The sequence below is a fragment of the Odocoileus virginianus genome, chromosome 13, assembly GCF_023699985.2.
Source record: "Odocoileus virginianus isolate 20LAN1187 ecotype Illinois chromosome 13, Ovbor_1.2, whole genome shotgun sequence".
Lineage (NCBI taxonomy): Eukaryota > Metazoa > Chordata > Mammalia > Artiodactyla > Cervidae > Odocoileus > Odocoileus virginianus.
In genome coordinates, this window is record NC_069686.1 from 19,961,911 (window position 1) to 19,977,520 (window position 15,610).

The window sequence follows — 15,610 nt, forward strand, 5'->3', positions numbered from 1 at the left end:
CAGAGCGAAGTAAGCCAGAAAGATAAAGACCATTACAGTATATTAACACATATATATGGAATTTAGAAAGATGGTAATGATAACCCTATATGCAAAACAGAAAAAGAGGCTCAGATGTATAGAACAGACTTGTGGACTCTGGGAGAAGGCGAGGGTGGGATGTTTCAAGCGAACAGCATTGAAACATGTATATTATCTAGGGTGAAACAGATCACCAGCCCAGGTTGGGTACATGAGACAAGTGCTCGGGCCTGGTGCACTGGGAAGACCCAGAGGGATCGGGTGGAGAGGGAGGTGGGAGGGGGGACCAGGATGGGGAATACATGTAAATCCATGGCTAATTCATTTCAGTGTATGACAAAAACTACTGTAATGATGTAAAGTAATTAGCCTCCAACTAATAAAAATAAATGGGAAAAAAAAAAAAAAAAAAGAAAACTGAGTGCCAAATAATTGATGCTTTTGAACTGTGGTATTGGAGAAGACTCTTGAGAGTCCCTTGGACTGCAAGGAGAGCCAACCAGTCCATTCTAAAGAAGATCAGTCCTGAGTGTTCATTGGAAGGACTGATGTTGAAGCTGAAACTCCAAGCCTTTGGCTACCTGATGCGAAGAGCTGACTCATTTGAAAAGACCCTGATGCTGTGAAAGGTTGAAGGCAGAGGATGAGATGGTTGGATGGCATCACCGACTCGTTTGGTAAACTCTGGCAGCTGGTGATGGACAGGGAGGCCTGGCATGCTGTGGTCCATGGGGTCGCAAAGAGTCGGACACGACTGAGTAATTGAACTGAATTGAAATGAACTGAAGCGAAGTTGCTCAGTTGTGTCTGACTCTTTGCAACTCCATGGACTGTAGCCTACCATGCTCCTCAGTCCATGGAATTTTCCAGGCAAGAGTACTGGAGTGGGTTGCCATTTTCTTCTCCAGGGGATCTTCCCGACCCAGGGATCGAACCCAGGTATTCCGCACTGCAGGCAGATGCTTTACCATCTAAGCCACCAGGGAAGTCCTGTATATGAAATCAGAGGAATTTCTTGTATCTAATTCTTTCTACTCTACTAATTCAGAGTAAATACCCTAGGAAAAAAATGCCCTGGAGAAATATGTGTTTTATTTACTTTGCTTCACACATACTCTTATTGAAAAAGGATTACATTCATTGGAACTGGAGTGTAATATTTATCACTACCTCAAAATACTTCAGTATGGCAGAGAATAAAGAATATTCAGACAAATTCTTCAAATTTTTAAAAACATTAACTCTAAGATTTGCAAACGTCAACTGGCAGGCTGTTACAAGAGTGACTGCTTCTACGCGCAAGAAACAAGGGCAAAGTAACCTGAATATGTCTTACATAATTAATATATTTAAACTATTTCTGGACTTAAATGTTTCTAGATATTAGAACAATCAAATTGCCTAGAAAGTCAAACTCAGTTTTTGGCCACCCAGCATTGGTAAGATTCCATCACACTCTAAAGAAAAAGACTATGTAACATACAGAGAGATCTCTCTTAAAGGCTTCTCTCAACACCAAGAAAGTGAGATAAAACCAGATTAAGAATCTTTCCAAAAAAAAAAAAAAAACTTAAAAAGATCCTTGCTATACAGATCTACAGTTTTGTCTAAACAAAAATATAGCTTTTATTTGAGAGATTTACTAATCTGTTGCAAACACTTCATCTCTAAAAATGTTCCCACTAAAAATTACTTTGATTTTTACCTGAGGATGCTTGTAACAGTACAACCAATCCTGTAGGTCTGTCTTCAGAGGAGGGCCCACTTTGTCCACAAATAACACAATCATATACTGCCTCAGAAACTTGAGGTTCTGCTGTGGTGATCTCCATAGGAATATCACTCTCTGGAGAATCTGAGGAGAAAAAGTTGCAACTCTTAATTACTGAAAAGAAAATCTCTCTTTAACAAAATTATGGGGGAAAAAATCAAGCTCAAATAATTTGGAACTTCAGTATCAATAGATTATATAGTAATAAAACTATGGGAAAATTATCTCACTAAAATAAAATGTTATCTCATAAAAGACAAAATTACAAAGAATGGATGCTATGAAAGACTTCTGATTTCTGGGTTGGGAAGATCCCCTTGAAGAGGAAATGGTAACTTACTCCAGTATTCTTGACTGGGAAACCCCATGGTGTGCTACAGTCCATGGGGTCACAAGGAGCTGGATGTGACTTAGCGACTAAAACAACAAGAATTCTTCTAATGTTGTATCATACATGAAATTAAAACTAAAAACACAGATGCAAAGGTATTTGTATCTAGAAATATTGTTTTAATATTATAATTTAAGGAAATAAGGGGGAGGTCATTTGCTTTAATTTTCTTTGAAGCACTTCAGAAGGAAAATTTATAATAACATGGCAGCTCTTGGAAAGAAATGGCAATATTTACTAGGAGATAAAAGGGTAAAAACTTTTTCTTTTTTCTTTTAATTGTAGTGATTATATCTTAGTGATAATAATTATCAATATGTACTTATGTAGGATAAACATTTCTATATGACCATATATATAATAAAGCAAAGTTATAATCGAAAATAAAATAACAGCAATCCTTTGGTGATATGTCATTAACAGCAAGAAATAAAATACTGAGTCAATAACCATTTCAGATAAAAATTCATAGAATCATCCATAGTGGCAAAAGAAAGGAATAGAGGGGACTGGGAAGATCAAAGAAGCAGAAATGATTTATGACATGTTTAAAAGATGGAGGCATATCTAAATAAATATGTTAATAAAAGGACAGAAATAGAAAAAGAAAGATGTCAAGTTTATCTGTGTTTTAATAAGATTTCATGCAGATAAACATACATCAGATATTTACTAAGACTGAGAGGAAAAGGGGTGAAACCTAAAATAGAACTTTGGATAATGCACAAAATTAACGGAAATTTTAAATAAGCCAATGAAGAGATCAAAAGCTTAAAGTGGTCTTGTATATTCTCCCTCAATATCTCTCCCTGAGTATCTCTCTGTCTCTCCTTCTCGATCATACCACTTATGTGAGAATGAGTCTGGGGTTACCTACTGGAGAAGGAGACAGCCCACCTGGAACAGAGCCCAGGTGTCCTACCAGCTCAGGCCAGTCCCAACTAACCAACTATCAGATCATTCTTGGAACATGCTTTGTTTTTGTGTTTATGGAGTTTTGTGGATGAAAGAAGAAAAGAGTGGGAAAATGATGTAGGGATGATATATTTAGTGCCCTCAGAACCATGGGAAATATGTTTTTGCTTGGAAACATTATGCCTATGCTGGGGAATAGACGACTGCAAAACACAAGTATCTGGAGAAAAGGGAAACCTCTTGTACTGTTGGTGAGAATGTAAACTGATACAGCCACTATGGAGAACAGTATGGAGATTCCTTAAAAAACTAAAAATAAAACAACTATATGCCCAACAATTCCACTACCAGGCATATACACTGAGAAAACCATAACTGAAAGAGATGCATGTACCCCAATGTTCCTTGTAGCTAGGACATGGAAACAATCTATGTTCATGTATAAAGAATTTGTAGTACATACATACAATGGAATATTACTCAGCCATAAAAAGACCACATTTGAGTAAGGCCTAATGAAGTGGATGAACCTAGAGCCTGTTGACAGAGTGAAGTAATCCAGAGAGAAAAAACAAATATCGTCCATTAACACATATATAGGGAATCTATTTGCAGGACAGCAACGGAGATGCAGACATAAGGAACAGACGTGTGGACACAGCGGGGGAAGGAGAGGGTGGGATGAACTGAGAGCAGCATGGAAACATACACGTTACCATGTGTAAAACAGCTAGCCAGTGGGAATTTGCTGTATGAGAATTTGCTGTATGACGCAGGGAACTCAAATCAGGTGCTCTGTGACAACACAGAGTGGGAGGATGAGATGGGAGGCAGGAGGGAGGTTCGAGAGGGCGGGGAACGTATGTATACCTACGGCTGATTCATGTTGATGTATAGTAGAGACCAACACAATATTGTAAAGCAATTATCTTCCAATTAAAAATAAACAACAACAACAAAAAAGTATCACAGGGCAAAGTGTGGTCTGAAGCCTAGGGGCAGGCACAGAGAATCTTCTTTACTGCATAAACTGATCCTTGGTTTTAAGAACATATAATACACTTTAATTTTTAACTACAACTGAGTATTTGCTTGGATCCTACTAGGTGAATTACTACTCATAAACTAAACACACTACTGGAACTTACTCTTTTCTGCTAAGAAGCCTGTAACAAATGCACAATTGCAAAACTCCTACTGTGCAATATCATTAATTCTGGTAAAGATGTACAGTACTGTCCTGACCTGGTCATCATTTTTACTACTAACATTCTTGCTTTCCTCTGCTTTTTTTTTTTTAACTTGGTATAGAAAGGGACTTCTCATTCTTTTTAAAAAATATATTATTTAAATATAATTTTAGTTTTGCAGGAAAGTTTTGAAGTCACTACAAAGAGTTCTCATAAACCTCACACCCAGTTTCCACTTAAATCTTACGTTAGCATGATATGACTGTCACAATGAACTAATATTGATATATTACTGAGAAATTTTATTGATACAATACTGATATAAATTAACTAAAGTCCATATTTTCTTCAGATTTCCTTATTTCTACCTAATGTCTTTGGTTTTTTTTTGAGGATCCCATTCAAAACAGTATTACATTTAGTTGTCACGTCTCCTTAGGTTACTCTTAGCTGTGGCAGTTTCTCAAGAAACTGTTGTTTTTGATGACCTTAAAAGTTTTGAGGAGTACTCATCAGGTATTCTGTATAACAATCCTCAGCTGTAACTTGTCTGATACTTTTCTCAAGATTAGTCTGAGGTTATGGTTATAAGTGAGGAGGACCACTAAGGTAAAGTACCATTCTCATCAACATCATATCAATGGTATATAATATCAATATGATCAATTATTGCTTATATGGACACTGATCATCTCATCTGGGTAGCATTATGATCATTTCATAATGTATGCAAATACCAAATTACTAAGTAGTACACCTAAAACTGAGCTTCCCAGGTGGCTCAGTGGTAAAGAATCTGCCTGCCAATGCAGGAGACACAGAATATGTGGGTTCAATCTCTGGGACAGAAAGATCCCCTGGAGGAGGAAATGGCAACCCACTCCGGTATTCTTATCTGGAAAATCCCACGGACAAAGGAGGCTGGTGGGCTACAGTCCATAGGGTCACAAAGAGTTGGACATGACTAAGCGACTGAGCATGCACACACAAACACACATGTGAAACTAACACAATACTGAACCCCACCTATATTACAATTATTTTAAAAAGGAAACATGGACTTCCTTGGTGATCCAGTGGTTAAAACTCCTTGCTTCCAATGCAGGTGGCAGTTCAATCTGTGCTCAGGGAACTAAGATCCCACATGCCCTGCCTCTTGGAAAAAACAGAAGGGGAGGGAAAGCAAACTGCACAGCATTATATATAGTAAAGTTTTATTTCAGGAAAGACAAATAGAAACAAAATCCATTTATATAATTTTTATATGTATTCATATGAAACAACAAAGCCTATTTACAATGGTTTCTCCCGAAGGGTTGAGATTTAAAAGAGAAGGTAGGAAGAAATAATCAGCTTTACTTTTGTACAGTTTTGTATATGTTAAACATATATATTTTTAAATGTTTTTGCTTGATATCAGTGTGTGTCTTATTTATGGAACAAATAACCAAAACATAATTTATATTTGTAGGTTGTATTTTTTAATACACCACATCACTGATGACTGACTTAAAATGACAGATACAGCACTATCCCTCAAAAGTGAACAAATTTATGATCAGAACAACCAACATAGAAAAGTATTCTATCCATCAGACCTGCTTTCTAATTTAAGTGAAAAGAAATTCAATTAGTTTCTATTCAGTTGACAGAATAAGAATTTCACAAGGTGACACAGCAAAGTTTATAGTAATTTATAAAATAATAACATAGATGCAACAGCAATAGATACATAGGACTAGTGCACTATATGCATTCCAATGCCACAAGCAGATGGGTCTTACCTAAAAGAAGGCAAGTCTACAACTGTGCCTGATTCCAAGGAAATGTAAGAATATAAAAGAGGCTAGTTTATGATACAACCAAACTCTAAAGTAGCAGAAAAAAAAAAGCGTCAGGGAAAAATAAGCAGTTAAAGATGTAAAGAGCATCCATTTTCATAACAAGAGAAATGCTAATTAAAACTAGACCAGATACCATTTCTTTTCACCAACAAGATTAGCAAAAATACAAAAGTTTGACAACATATTCTAATGACAAGGAGGTAGGTAACTTGCTGTTCTGACACACTGTTGATGCGAATACTAAATGGTACAACCCTTAAAAGGGTAATTTGCAATATGTAGCAAAATTACTTGTGTGTTTACCCTGACCCAGCAATCCCACATATAGAAACGAATCTTACATTCGTTTCTATAAATATATATATAATATATATATATATATATTATATATATATATAAAGACATGCCACAAAGATATTTACTGCAATACAACTTATATAGCAAAAGACTGGAAATTATCCAAATGTCCAATAATAGAAGACCATTTGAATAAACTATTGATGGGGGTGGGGTGGGGATCTACCATACAGGTAGAAAAAAGAATAAAGAATATCTCTATATGCTGCATGATGGGACCTCCAGGATGTAACGTTGAGGGAAGAAAGCAAGGAAGAAGAAGTGTATGTAGTATGTTATCATTTACCTAAGAAGGGGACACTAGGGATGTAAATATTTTTATATTTCAATATATATACTTATATCCCCAATCTTCTTTCTTATGTAAATTGTTAAAAAAAAAAAGAAAAGATAAACCTCAAATTAAACTGTGTTATTAAACAATGAAACAAACATCTCCTTCCACAACTAACAACAATAAAAGTCAACCAAATCCTGACACATGCCAGCTTGAGCTTGGACTACCCCACTTTCCAAATGAAATCTTAAAGGATGGGTACTGTAGACAGTTACGATTTCTATCTGAAGTGAAAAGTGTCAGTCACTCAGCCATGTGGGACTCCTTGTGACCCCCCCGCCAAGGACTCTAACCCACCAGGCTGCTCTGTCCATGTGATTTCCCAGGCAAGAATACTGAAGTGGGTAGCCATTCTCTTCTCCAGGGTATCTTCCCAACCCACGGACTGAATGGATAGAACCTGGGTCTCCTGCACTGCAGGCAGATTCTTTACCATCTGAGCCACAAGGGAAGCCTAGCTACTTGGTATTTATTATCTCACCTGTTAACAGCAGGACTCAATTTTTGCTTAGAAAATCATACCATCAACACATTTGATTCCTATGACTGGAGTGGAGCTAACCTTATAATCAGGCTAGACTAATAGAACCACATCAAGGATTTTTGTTTCAGTTATTTGAAAAGATAGGGCTTCCCTGGTGGCTCAGAGGGTAAAGTGTCTGCCTGCAATATGGGAGACTCGGGTTCAATCCCTGGGTCAGGGAGATACCCTGGAGAAGGAAATGGCAACTCACTCCAGTACTCTTGCCTGGAAAATCCCACGGACAGGGAAGCCTGGTAAGCTACAGTCCATGGGGCTGCAAAGAGTCGGACATGACTTGAGCGACTTCACTTTCACTTTCCTTTCACTTTATTTGAAAGTATTTTTTTAATTCTAATTTAAAAATAAATAAATAAAACTTGCCAAACAAAATGATTATCCTTCTATCTTATACCTTAAGCCTCAATCAATCAATCATCAGTCTATTAATTCTCACTTTGCAACTATTCTCATAACTGTCCCTGTCTGTCTCCAGGCTGCCAACTTGGGGGAGTAAGTAGGGGAGAGACTTCACTCTCCTCAGTTTGCTTCACATATGAGAAATTGTAAAGATTAGGCAAAGCTTGTTGATCAATAGCCAAGACTCCACCATTTACTACTGTATAACCTCAGATAAATTTCTTAAATTTAGGTATGGAATACTGCCATCTATCTCATGTGTCTATCAAGACAAATAAGTCAATATACAGAATGTGTTTAGCACAGTGCTGGTTACATAGTTAACATACAAATATATATATATCATCATCATCCCCCAAAATTCATACTATTAGACCCAGACTCAAAATACAGAAAAGGTTTTGTGTACACGATGTTCATAATAATTAAATTTTTTTAAAAACTAAAGCTCAATTATGATGGAATGATTAAATTATAGAATAAAAGTAATAATAGTAATAACCAACACTTAAAAACACTTATACACCAAGCACTCTGTTTTAAATGTTTGAAATGTGTACCATTACATTCAATCTTCACTACAACCCTATGAGGCAGGTAGTATAATGATCTCCTTTTAACTATGTAGAAACCAATGCTGAGAGTAAATTACTCCAGGTAATGGAATGGCTGTGATATGAACTTGGCAGTAATGCTCCAGAGTCCATGATCATAACCACTACATGCTACTTCTCCAATGAAGTAAAACCACAGTTACTAGGAATTTTAATAATAATATAGGGACATGTTTATGTTAAAACGTTGAACAAAAAGACATGATAAAAAATTGTATTACATGGTATCATCTGTAATATATATGTCTTCTAGATGGTGAGATTAGGGATAAAATTCATCCTTCTTTATGTTTTTCTGTACCATATAACTTCTATGATTAAATGTTGTATGTTTAAGATTCCTCACAGCTCAGTTGGGAAAGCAACCGCCTGCTATGCAGGGGACCCTAGTTCGATTCCTGGGTCAGGAAGATCTCCTGGAGAAGGGAAAGGCTACCCACTCCCATATTCTGGCCTGTAGAATTCCATGGACTGTACAGTTCACTGGGTCACAAAGAGTAAGACATGACTGAGCAACTTTCACTTTAAGATCAGAAAGTAATTTCCAAAATAAATTCTTACTCTATATTAAGCATCTAAACTCTCCCTTGAACAACTACGTTGGATTTCAGCCATATCTGTCTGATAAACCTTAATGAATCAGGGTCTAACATCCTGACTTCTACCCCCTGTGGTGGTAATGGTGCTCAGGTCATGTCCAACTCTTTGTGATCCCATGGACTATAGACTCCCAGGCTCCTCTGTCCATGGAATTTTCCAGGCAAGAATACAGGAGTGGGTTGCCACTTCCTGCTCCAGCAGATCCTCCCAACTCAGGGATCCAACCCACGTCTCTTGCACCTCCTGCACTGGTAGGCAGATTCTTTACTACTGTGCCACCTAGGAATCCCATGACTTCTACACCGAGATGGCGAGTAAAAATAAACAAAGAGGGATAGTGATCAGGAGAGAAGGAACTGCAGAGGTTGAGTCTTTTCATATAGGAAACTTGATAACTACAAAAAGGAATTATCAACAGATAAGTAAGAATACTAATCACAGAGTAGAAATCTGTTGTATTCAGAGAGAAAAGTGTCCTTAAATTTTTACCTACTAATATACAATATTGATTTGAGGATTATAAAGTACTGCATGTTAAAAATTTGAAATACTCTAAATACTAATTTACAAGACTAGAAATCTTAGAAGATCTTTCACACACAAAAATAAAGCCAAAATAAGAAAGAAACAACTAAAGAATGCTTACATTAATAACACAAATGGGAAATAAGGCAAAAAGACAAAAGGCATCTGACAAAGCAGAGCACTGGACTGAGATTAAATTGTGTCTATATTAAAGATAAATATTATCTCAGGTGTGGACCCTGCTTCAGGTGTTAATAATAATATATATGTCACATGTAAATGGGGAGAGTAATCAGAGGCAGTGAGACGTATAACTTTGCAATATTTATCTTGAGCAAAGTATGAAAATGAGATCTCAAACAGGTTTTAGGGGTCAAACAGATCCCTCTGGGAAGGGAATGAGTTATAAGTAAAAGGAATATACAAATCTGAATGGTCCAGAGCCCCACTGGCATGGCCATAATCAACATAAATAAACCAAACGCTCACATATCTCTGTTACCTCACCTGTCACCACTGCAGCATGCAAGAACCGGGACTAGCAGAGCGCGGAGCCCTTTATCCTGACAGCTTCTGCGAGCTGCCTCTGTCTGCTAGCAATTATGTCTGCCTGATCCCTCAACTGCTGTTCCTGTGCCCTGGCTACTGCCAAAAAAGATCAAACCTTCCAAAAAGTAGTAAGATTCAGGACAGCAAGTAAGTAACTTTGCAGACTAATGACATTCAAATTTATGATCTTGAACATAATTGGACCCTAAGCATTGCTTATCAATTTTTATACTTAGCCTGGATGAGCAACATCTCCCATTTTCATTAGCAACTTCTCCAAACTTCCAGATGGTATGCTTTTCACTCAGCAAAACTCACCTTTTACTTAGCCCTGCAAACTGAAGCAACTGAGTGATCACCTGAAGTTCCCACTTTCCCTACCCCTAAAGGAACTTACCTCTATCTCCATCCACGCTTTCCCTCTCCTCTCCCGTCTGCTCAGGGAATGAGGTGGCCATTCTCCTATTCAAGACAATACTACCTAACCTCTTCTGGATACTTTGCTTAATCAATTCCTCAGAAAATTGTTTTTGTTTTATCTCATTTGGGAGTGGGAGGCAACAGATAAAAACAATTTCTAAAAACAGTATTCACTAAGCTTATTTTCTTAGCTCCTAAGGTTGCAAAAAAAACAAACCAAACTGTTTATCAAAACGTTAAATTAACTCCCCCAAAAATGCTGCTCTCAAGTGACTTCAGAACACAGAGCTTTTGACTATTACCCTTAGTAGAATTACCAAAGGATAAAATGGTCTGTAAACAATTTTAAATTTTTTAAATTTTAATTCAATGATTTCACTGTTTAACATAATACCCAGGTTGGTATTTTGAAGCTATTTTATTTGGAAAGAAAAAGCAATTTGCTTACATATGGTGTATTGTGCTTGAGTAGGAGAATATTCTAAATCCTAGGATATGTATGTTGAAGTATTTAGGAGTAAAGTATCATGATGTCTGTAACTTACTTCATCTAGTAGAGGAAGAAAGAGAGTGAGTGAAAGAACAAATTAAGAAAAATGTTAACTAGGTCACATGGTACATGGTAATTTCTAATACTATTCCTTCAGTTTTTCTGTATACTTGAAATTTTTCATAAGAATAAACAGCATGTATGAAATTATTTCATTTTGGCTAAAAAACACCTTTATACACAAATATACTTAGAAAAAGATTTGTAAGGATATAGCCTAGATTAGGAAATCTAATAGTAAAAATATAGTATTATTTTATTTTTCATTATATGTGTTTTCTAAGTTTCCATAATAAAATTTTAATGCTTTTATAATAACAGAAATTTTAATTTTATACATTATAATAGCAAATATTAGTGAGTGGCTAATCAAGACTGAAGACTGAGCACATACTTTTATCTCCACTCCTTTTAGAAAACCACTTTAGAAATAAAAGTGAAGATATACATAAAGAAATATTTGCGTAAGAATACAGAATAATGATGGAGTCGTGAAAGAGTTTCACCAACCAACAAATAAGAGACGTCAGTAAAATTTCCAAAAGATTAGAGGAGATGGAGACACGCTGACAATGCAAGAAAGTCATAAGAGCTACAACCATGTATGTATTATGAGAAGGTTACAGAAAGGAAGAACTGATAGGTCCGTTAGAAGAATGTCAATTCTGTGCCCAGAATCAGTCAGTGAGGCAGAGGATAGAAGTGTTAGGTATTAAGTGATTCTGAAAGCAGAATAATTATTCAGAAGTCTATATACATAACTTCACTACTCAGCACCCCATTCCCTCCCCAACTTTGACTGAAAGAACACTCAGATAATTTGGCATTTACCATAAGGAGGAAAAAATGACTGTCTTTCTCTAAAGGAACTGAACAAGCTGCTTGGAGAGTAAGAGGGTTTTCTACTTGAGTGTTAACATCTGAGGGCCCAAACAGAGTAGTCGGCAATCCTTCCACCCAGATCTGAGTCTGACAGTCAACCCGCCTCATCCATACATAGGCCAAAGAGAATTACTAGGATCAAACCTATTTAGACCTCAGCAGGATAACAGGCCATCTTTCCAGAGGAATCAACAATTATCAGGCAAACGAGGGAAACTAACAACATGAAAGAGTAACTTAAATTTCTACGCAATTCAGAAGGATAAAGGATAATTTATAATATGTTAGCACGCTAACACATTCAGAAAGATTTGAGAACAAATTCTTTTGACAAATACCAAGATATTAAAGAGAAGAAACCTCTAAGCATGTAAAGCAAATAGATATAAAAAAGACAGAAGATTAAAACATCAATCTAAGAGATCCAATATCCAAATAATCAGAGTCCCACCAAAGAGAATAAAGAAAATATATGGAGAAAAGTATTATAATATCTACTGCTGTTTAACAAATTACCCAAAATTCAGTGGCCTAAAACAATAGTTTTCTGAGGGTCAGGAATCTGGGAGCAATTTAGCTTGATGGTTCTGGCTCAGGATCTCTCGTGAGATTGCTATTAAACAAACAGCTGGACAGTATCTTCTAAAAATTTGAAAGGGGCTGACAGATTCACATTCAGGCTTATTTACAGGACTGCTGGCCAGAGGCTTCAGTCCCTAACCACATATGCTTCTCCATCAGGCTGCTAACAACAGGGCAGCTGGCTTTCCCCAGAATAAGTAATCAGAGAGAGAGAAAAGCAGTCAAGACAGAAGTCACCATATCTTTCATAACCTAATCTCAGAAATGACCTATCATCACTTCTGCCATGTCCCAGTGATCATGAATACCAATTCTGACACAACGTCAGAGTAGAGCACGCAAGGCATAAAGACTAGGTGGTATGGATCATGGAGGGTCATCTTGGAAGATGGCTATACTAGTTCATCAAGAAAATCATAGGAAATATTTTTCTCAGAGCTTCTGATACATGACTTTTCAGCCTGAAAAGGTCCATTAAGTACTAAGGAGAATGAAAAAGATTCACCTAGATACATATCACAAAACTTCATATCTCTAAGAATCAAACAGTTATAAAAGTGTCACAAGAAAGGGAAAAAAAATGCTAACTCACAAAGGAATAAGAATCAAATTACCACCACACTTCTTATCAAATTAATGGTAAAAGACAAGAGAGTAGTTCTTTATCAGGTGTAACAAAAAATGTGTATTAACAGGGAATTTTACATTCATCCAAATGAACAATCAAGCACAAGAGCAAACCAGAGTCCCATCTGGAAATAAAAAGAATCAGAAAGTTTAACTTCCAGTACAAGCATTTCTGTGAATATACTTGCACTCCAATAAAACAAGACCTCCAAAAAGAGATAAGATGCAGGAAACACCAGATGAACCCTGTAAGAGGAAAGTTCCAAGGTGATAGATGTACAGCATGCCTACAGAGCAAATGGACCAGACTGGAACAGAATTCTATGCAAAGGATGATTGAGTGGGCAGAATAACAGGGATATCAAAAAGGCATGTTAGTTAGAAAAAAAGGTAGTTGGAACTTTCAGGAAAAACAAAAGACAAAATAACAAATAGAAATGAGTAAAGGGTGGTATAGTTTAAGCAATTGCAAGACTGTAAGAAAAGAGGCTATGTACTAAATACAATCTCCTTAATGCAGTTTAGGAGTCACGTCACTGGAGTCAAAGAAAATAGATGAATACTAGGCTATTATTTAGCCCTGAAGTCAACAGCATTCAAAAAGTTATCTTGATGTTTTTCAACATTTAGAATAAACCTTTGAATGGAAGACTTGACTGCAACTGCAAAAGAAAACGTTAGCAATGTTAATTTAAAAGAAAACAAGTTGACTTCCCTGGTGGCAGAGTGGATAAAAATGCACCCACTAATGCAGGGCACGTAGGTTTGATCCCTGGTCCAGGAAGATTCCACATGCCACAGAGCAACCAAGTCTGTGCACAGGAACTACTGAGCCTGCCTGCTGAAGTCCGTGCGCCTACAGCCCATGCTTCACAAGAGAAGCCACCACACTGAGGAGTCCGTGCACCGTAAGGTAGACCCCCATTCACCGCAACTAGAGAAAAGCCAGCACACAGCAACAACGCCCCAGCACAACCAAAAATTATAAATAAATAAAAAGATATGTTAAAAAAGAAAACAAGTAACTTCTAAAAAGCAGAAGGTAGTGATGATGAGAAGAAAAATGAAAGATAGGGGTGCTTACTAGTTCATTTTACATGAAGAGATATGAAGAAACTGGTTATAGATAGAACATATTAGAATTATCTTTAATGTGTAAAAACCAAAAACTTGCAAGTATCCATTTTTGGAAAGAAGGAGGAAGAGAAAACACAGAAAACAGAAAAGCAGTATCAATGAACTAAATCGTCAACTTTCATATAAGAAAGTCAACCGATAGCAAGTTAATCCAACAAACAGAACTTAGTATACTTTACATCAAAGTTATATCCTGAACATAAACTCCACTGTTGATGGTTTAGAACACATTATGCTAAATCTGGACTGACCCTCCTCTTCTGAATATCAGTTACATGTGCTTATGTGCATGAGAATGTATTTGCATGTTTGAACATACATTCTTGTATTTTATTTCAGCATTTTTGTCTAAAAGTAAAAAAAAGAGAGAGAGAAATCACTGAAATGCAAGAAGTAGTCAGAGAAAGGAGTATCCTATTAACTGAAGACAGATTAATCGAGATTTAATCTAGTTCTCCTATGTCTGTAAGAGATTACTCACAAGATTGTACTGTCTGTCACACAGGAAAATGGCATCCTCTCTCATTGTAAAATGCTAATACTAATCCTAATGGAAATAAGAGGTGCACCCGATTTTAAGAAACAGTGAACGTGTGAGCAGCAAGAGAAACTTAAAGTATCTGAAAACTATTTTAAGGATCTTAGAATAATTTCACATGAAAAAATCAGAGTAAGTAAGTTCATATTGATGAACCTTATAAATCTAAAGGGCAGTTTAACAGAAGAGAGTAGCAGAATACTACTGTATTACTACCATCAAGAACTTTCTAACAATTGCAGCTAACTCAACAACAGAATGGACCACCTATAATAAAGGTCTGATCTTCCCTCACTCCATTGATCAAGAAAAACCAGAAATCATCTGTCTATAATGTTAAAAACTGATGGATGATAGGACTGGATAAGTCTTATGGTAATAACTCTAAGTATGAGTGTTCTAAACTAATAAATTTTGACTTACCAACATCCATGGCAGTTTCCATGAAGCTTTTCTGTCGTGATGCAAACTCTGCAAGCAACTTCTGCTGTCTTTCTCTAGCCTTTTGTCGCCTAGATTAAACAGAAATAAAGTGTTAAGTACCAGACACACTTAAGACATATCTACTATCTTTCAGGAGTATATAATGTATGAAAGGGTCCCTGACACACAGTTAGGAACAACCAAATTTTTGTACTATGTTTTAAATTTCATGTAAAGTTTTATTGTCCTTAAAGGATTCTGCTGCTTTAAAATGGTCTGAAAATCACTAGGCGTAAACAGGTAAAAATTAAAGAAAAAATTTACTTTAAAATGTGAAATAATAATTAAAGTAGACAAAAAATTTTCCAACTACACAATTTCCTAAGTATATGTCAGT

At 36.4% G+C, this 15,610-nt stretch overlaps 1 protein-coding gene across 1 annotated transcript in view; it reads right to left on the reverse strand.

Moving 5' to 3' along the window:
- Window positions 1–15,610, reverse strand: part of UBR3 (ubiquitin protein ligase E3 component n-recognin 3) — a 194,818-nt gene that overhangs the window by 64,521 nt on the left and 114,687 nt on the right. The window contains exons 24-25 of the mRNA XM_070476042.1: window positions 15,214–15,302; window positions 1,727–1,876 (exon numbers count right to left, since the gene is read on the reverse strand). Coding sequence (XP_070332143.1) covers window positions 1,727–1,876; window positions 15,214–15,302 — 239 coding nt within the window. The remainder of the gene's footprint in view (window positions 1–1,726; window positions 1,877–15,213; window positions 15,303–15,610) is intronic.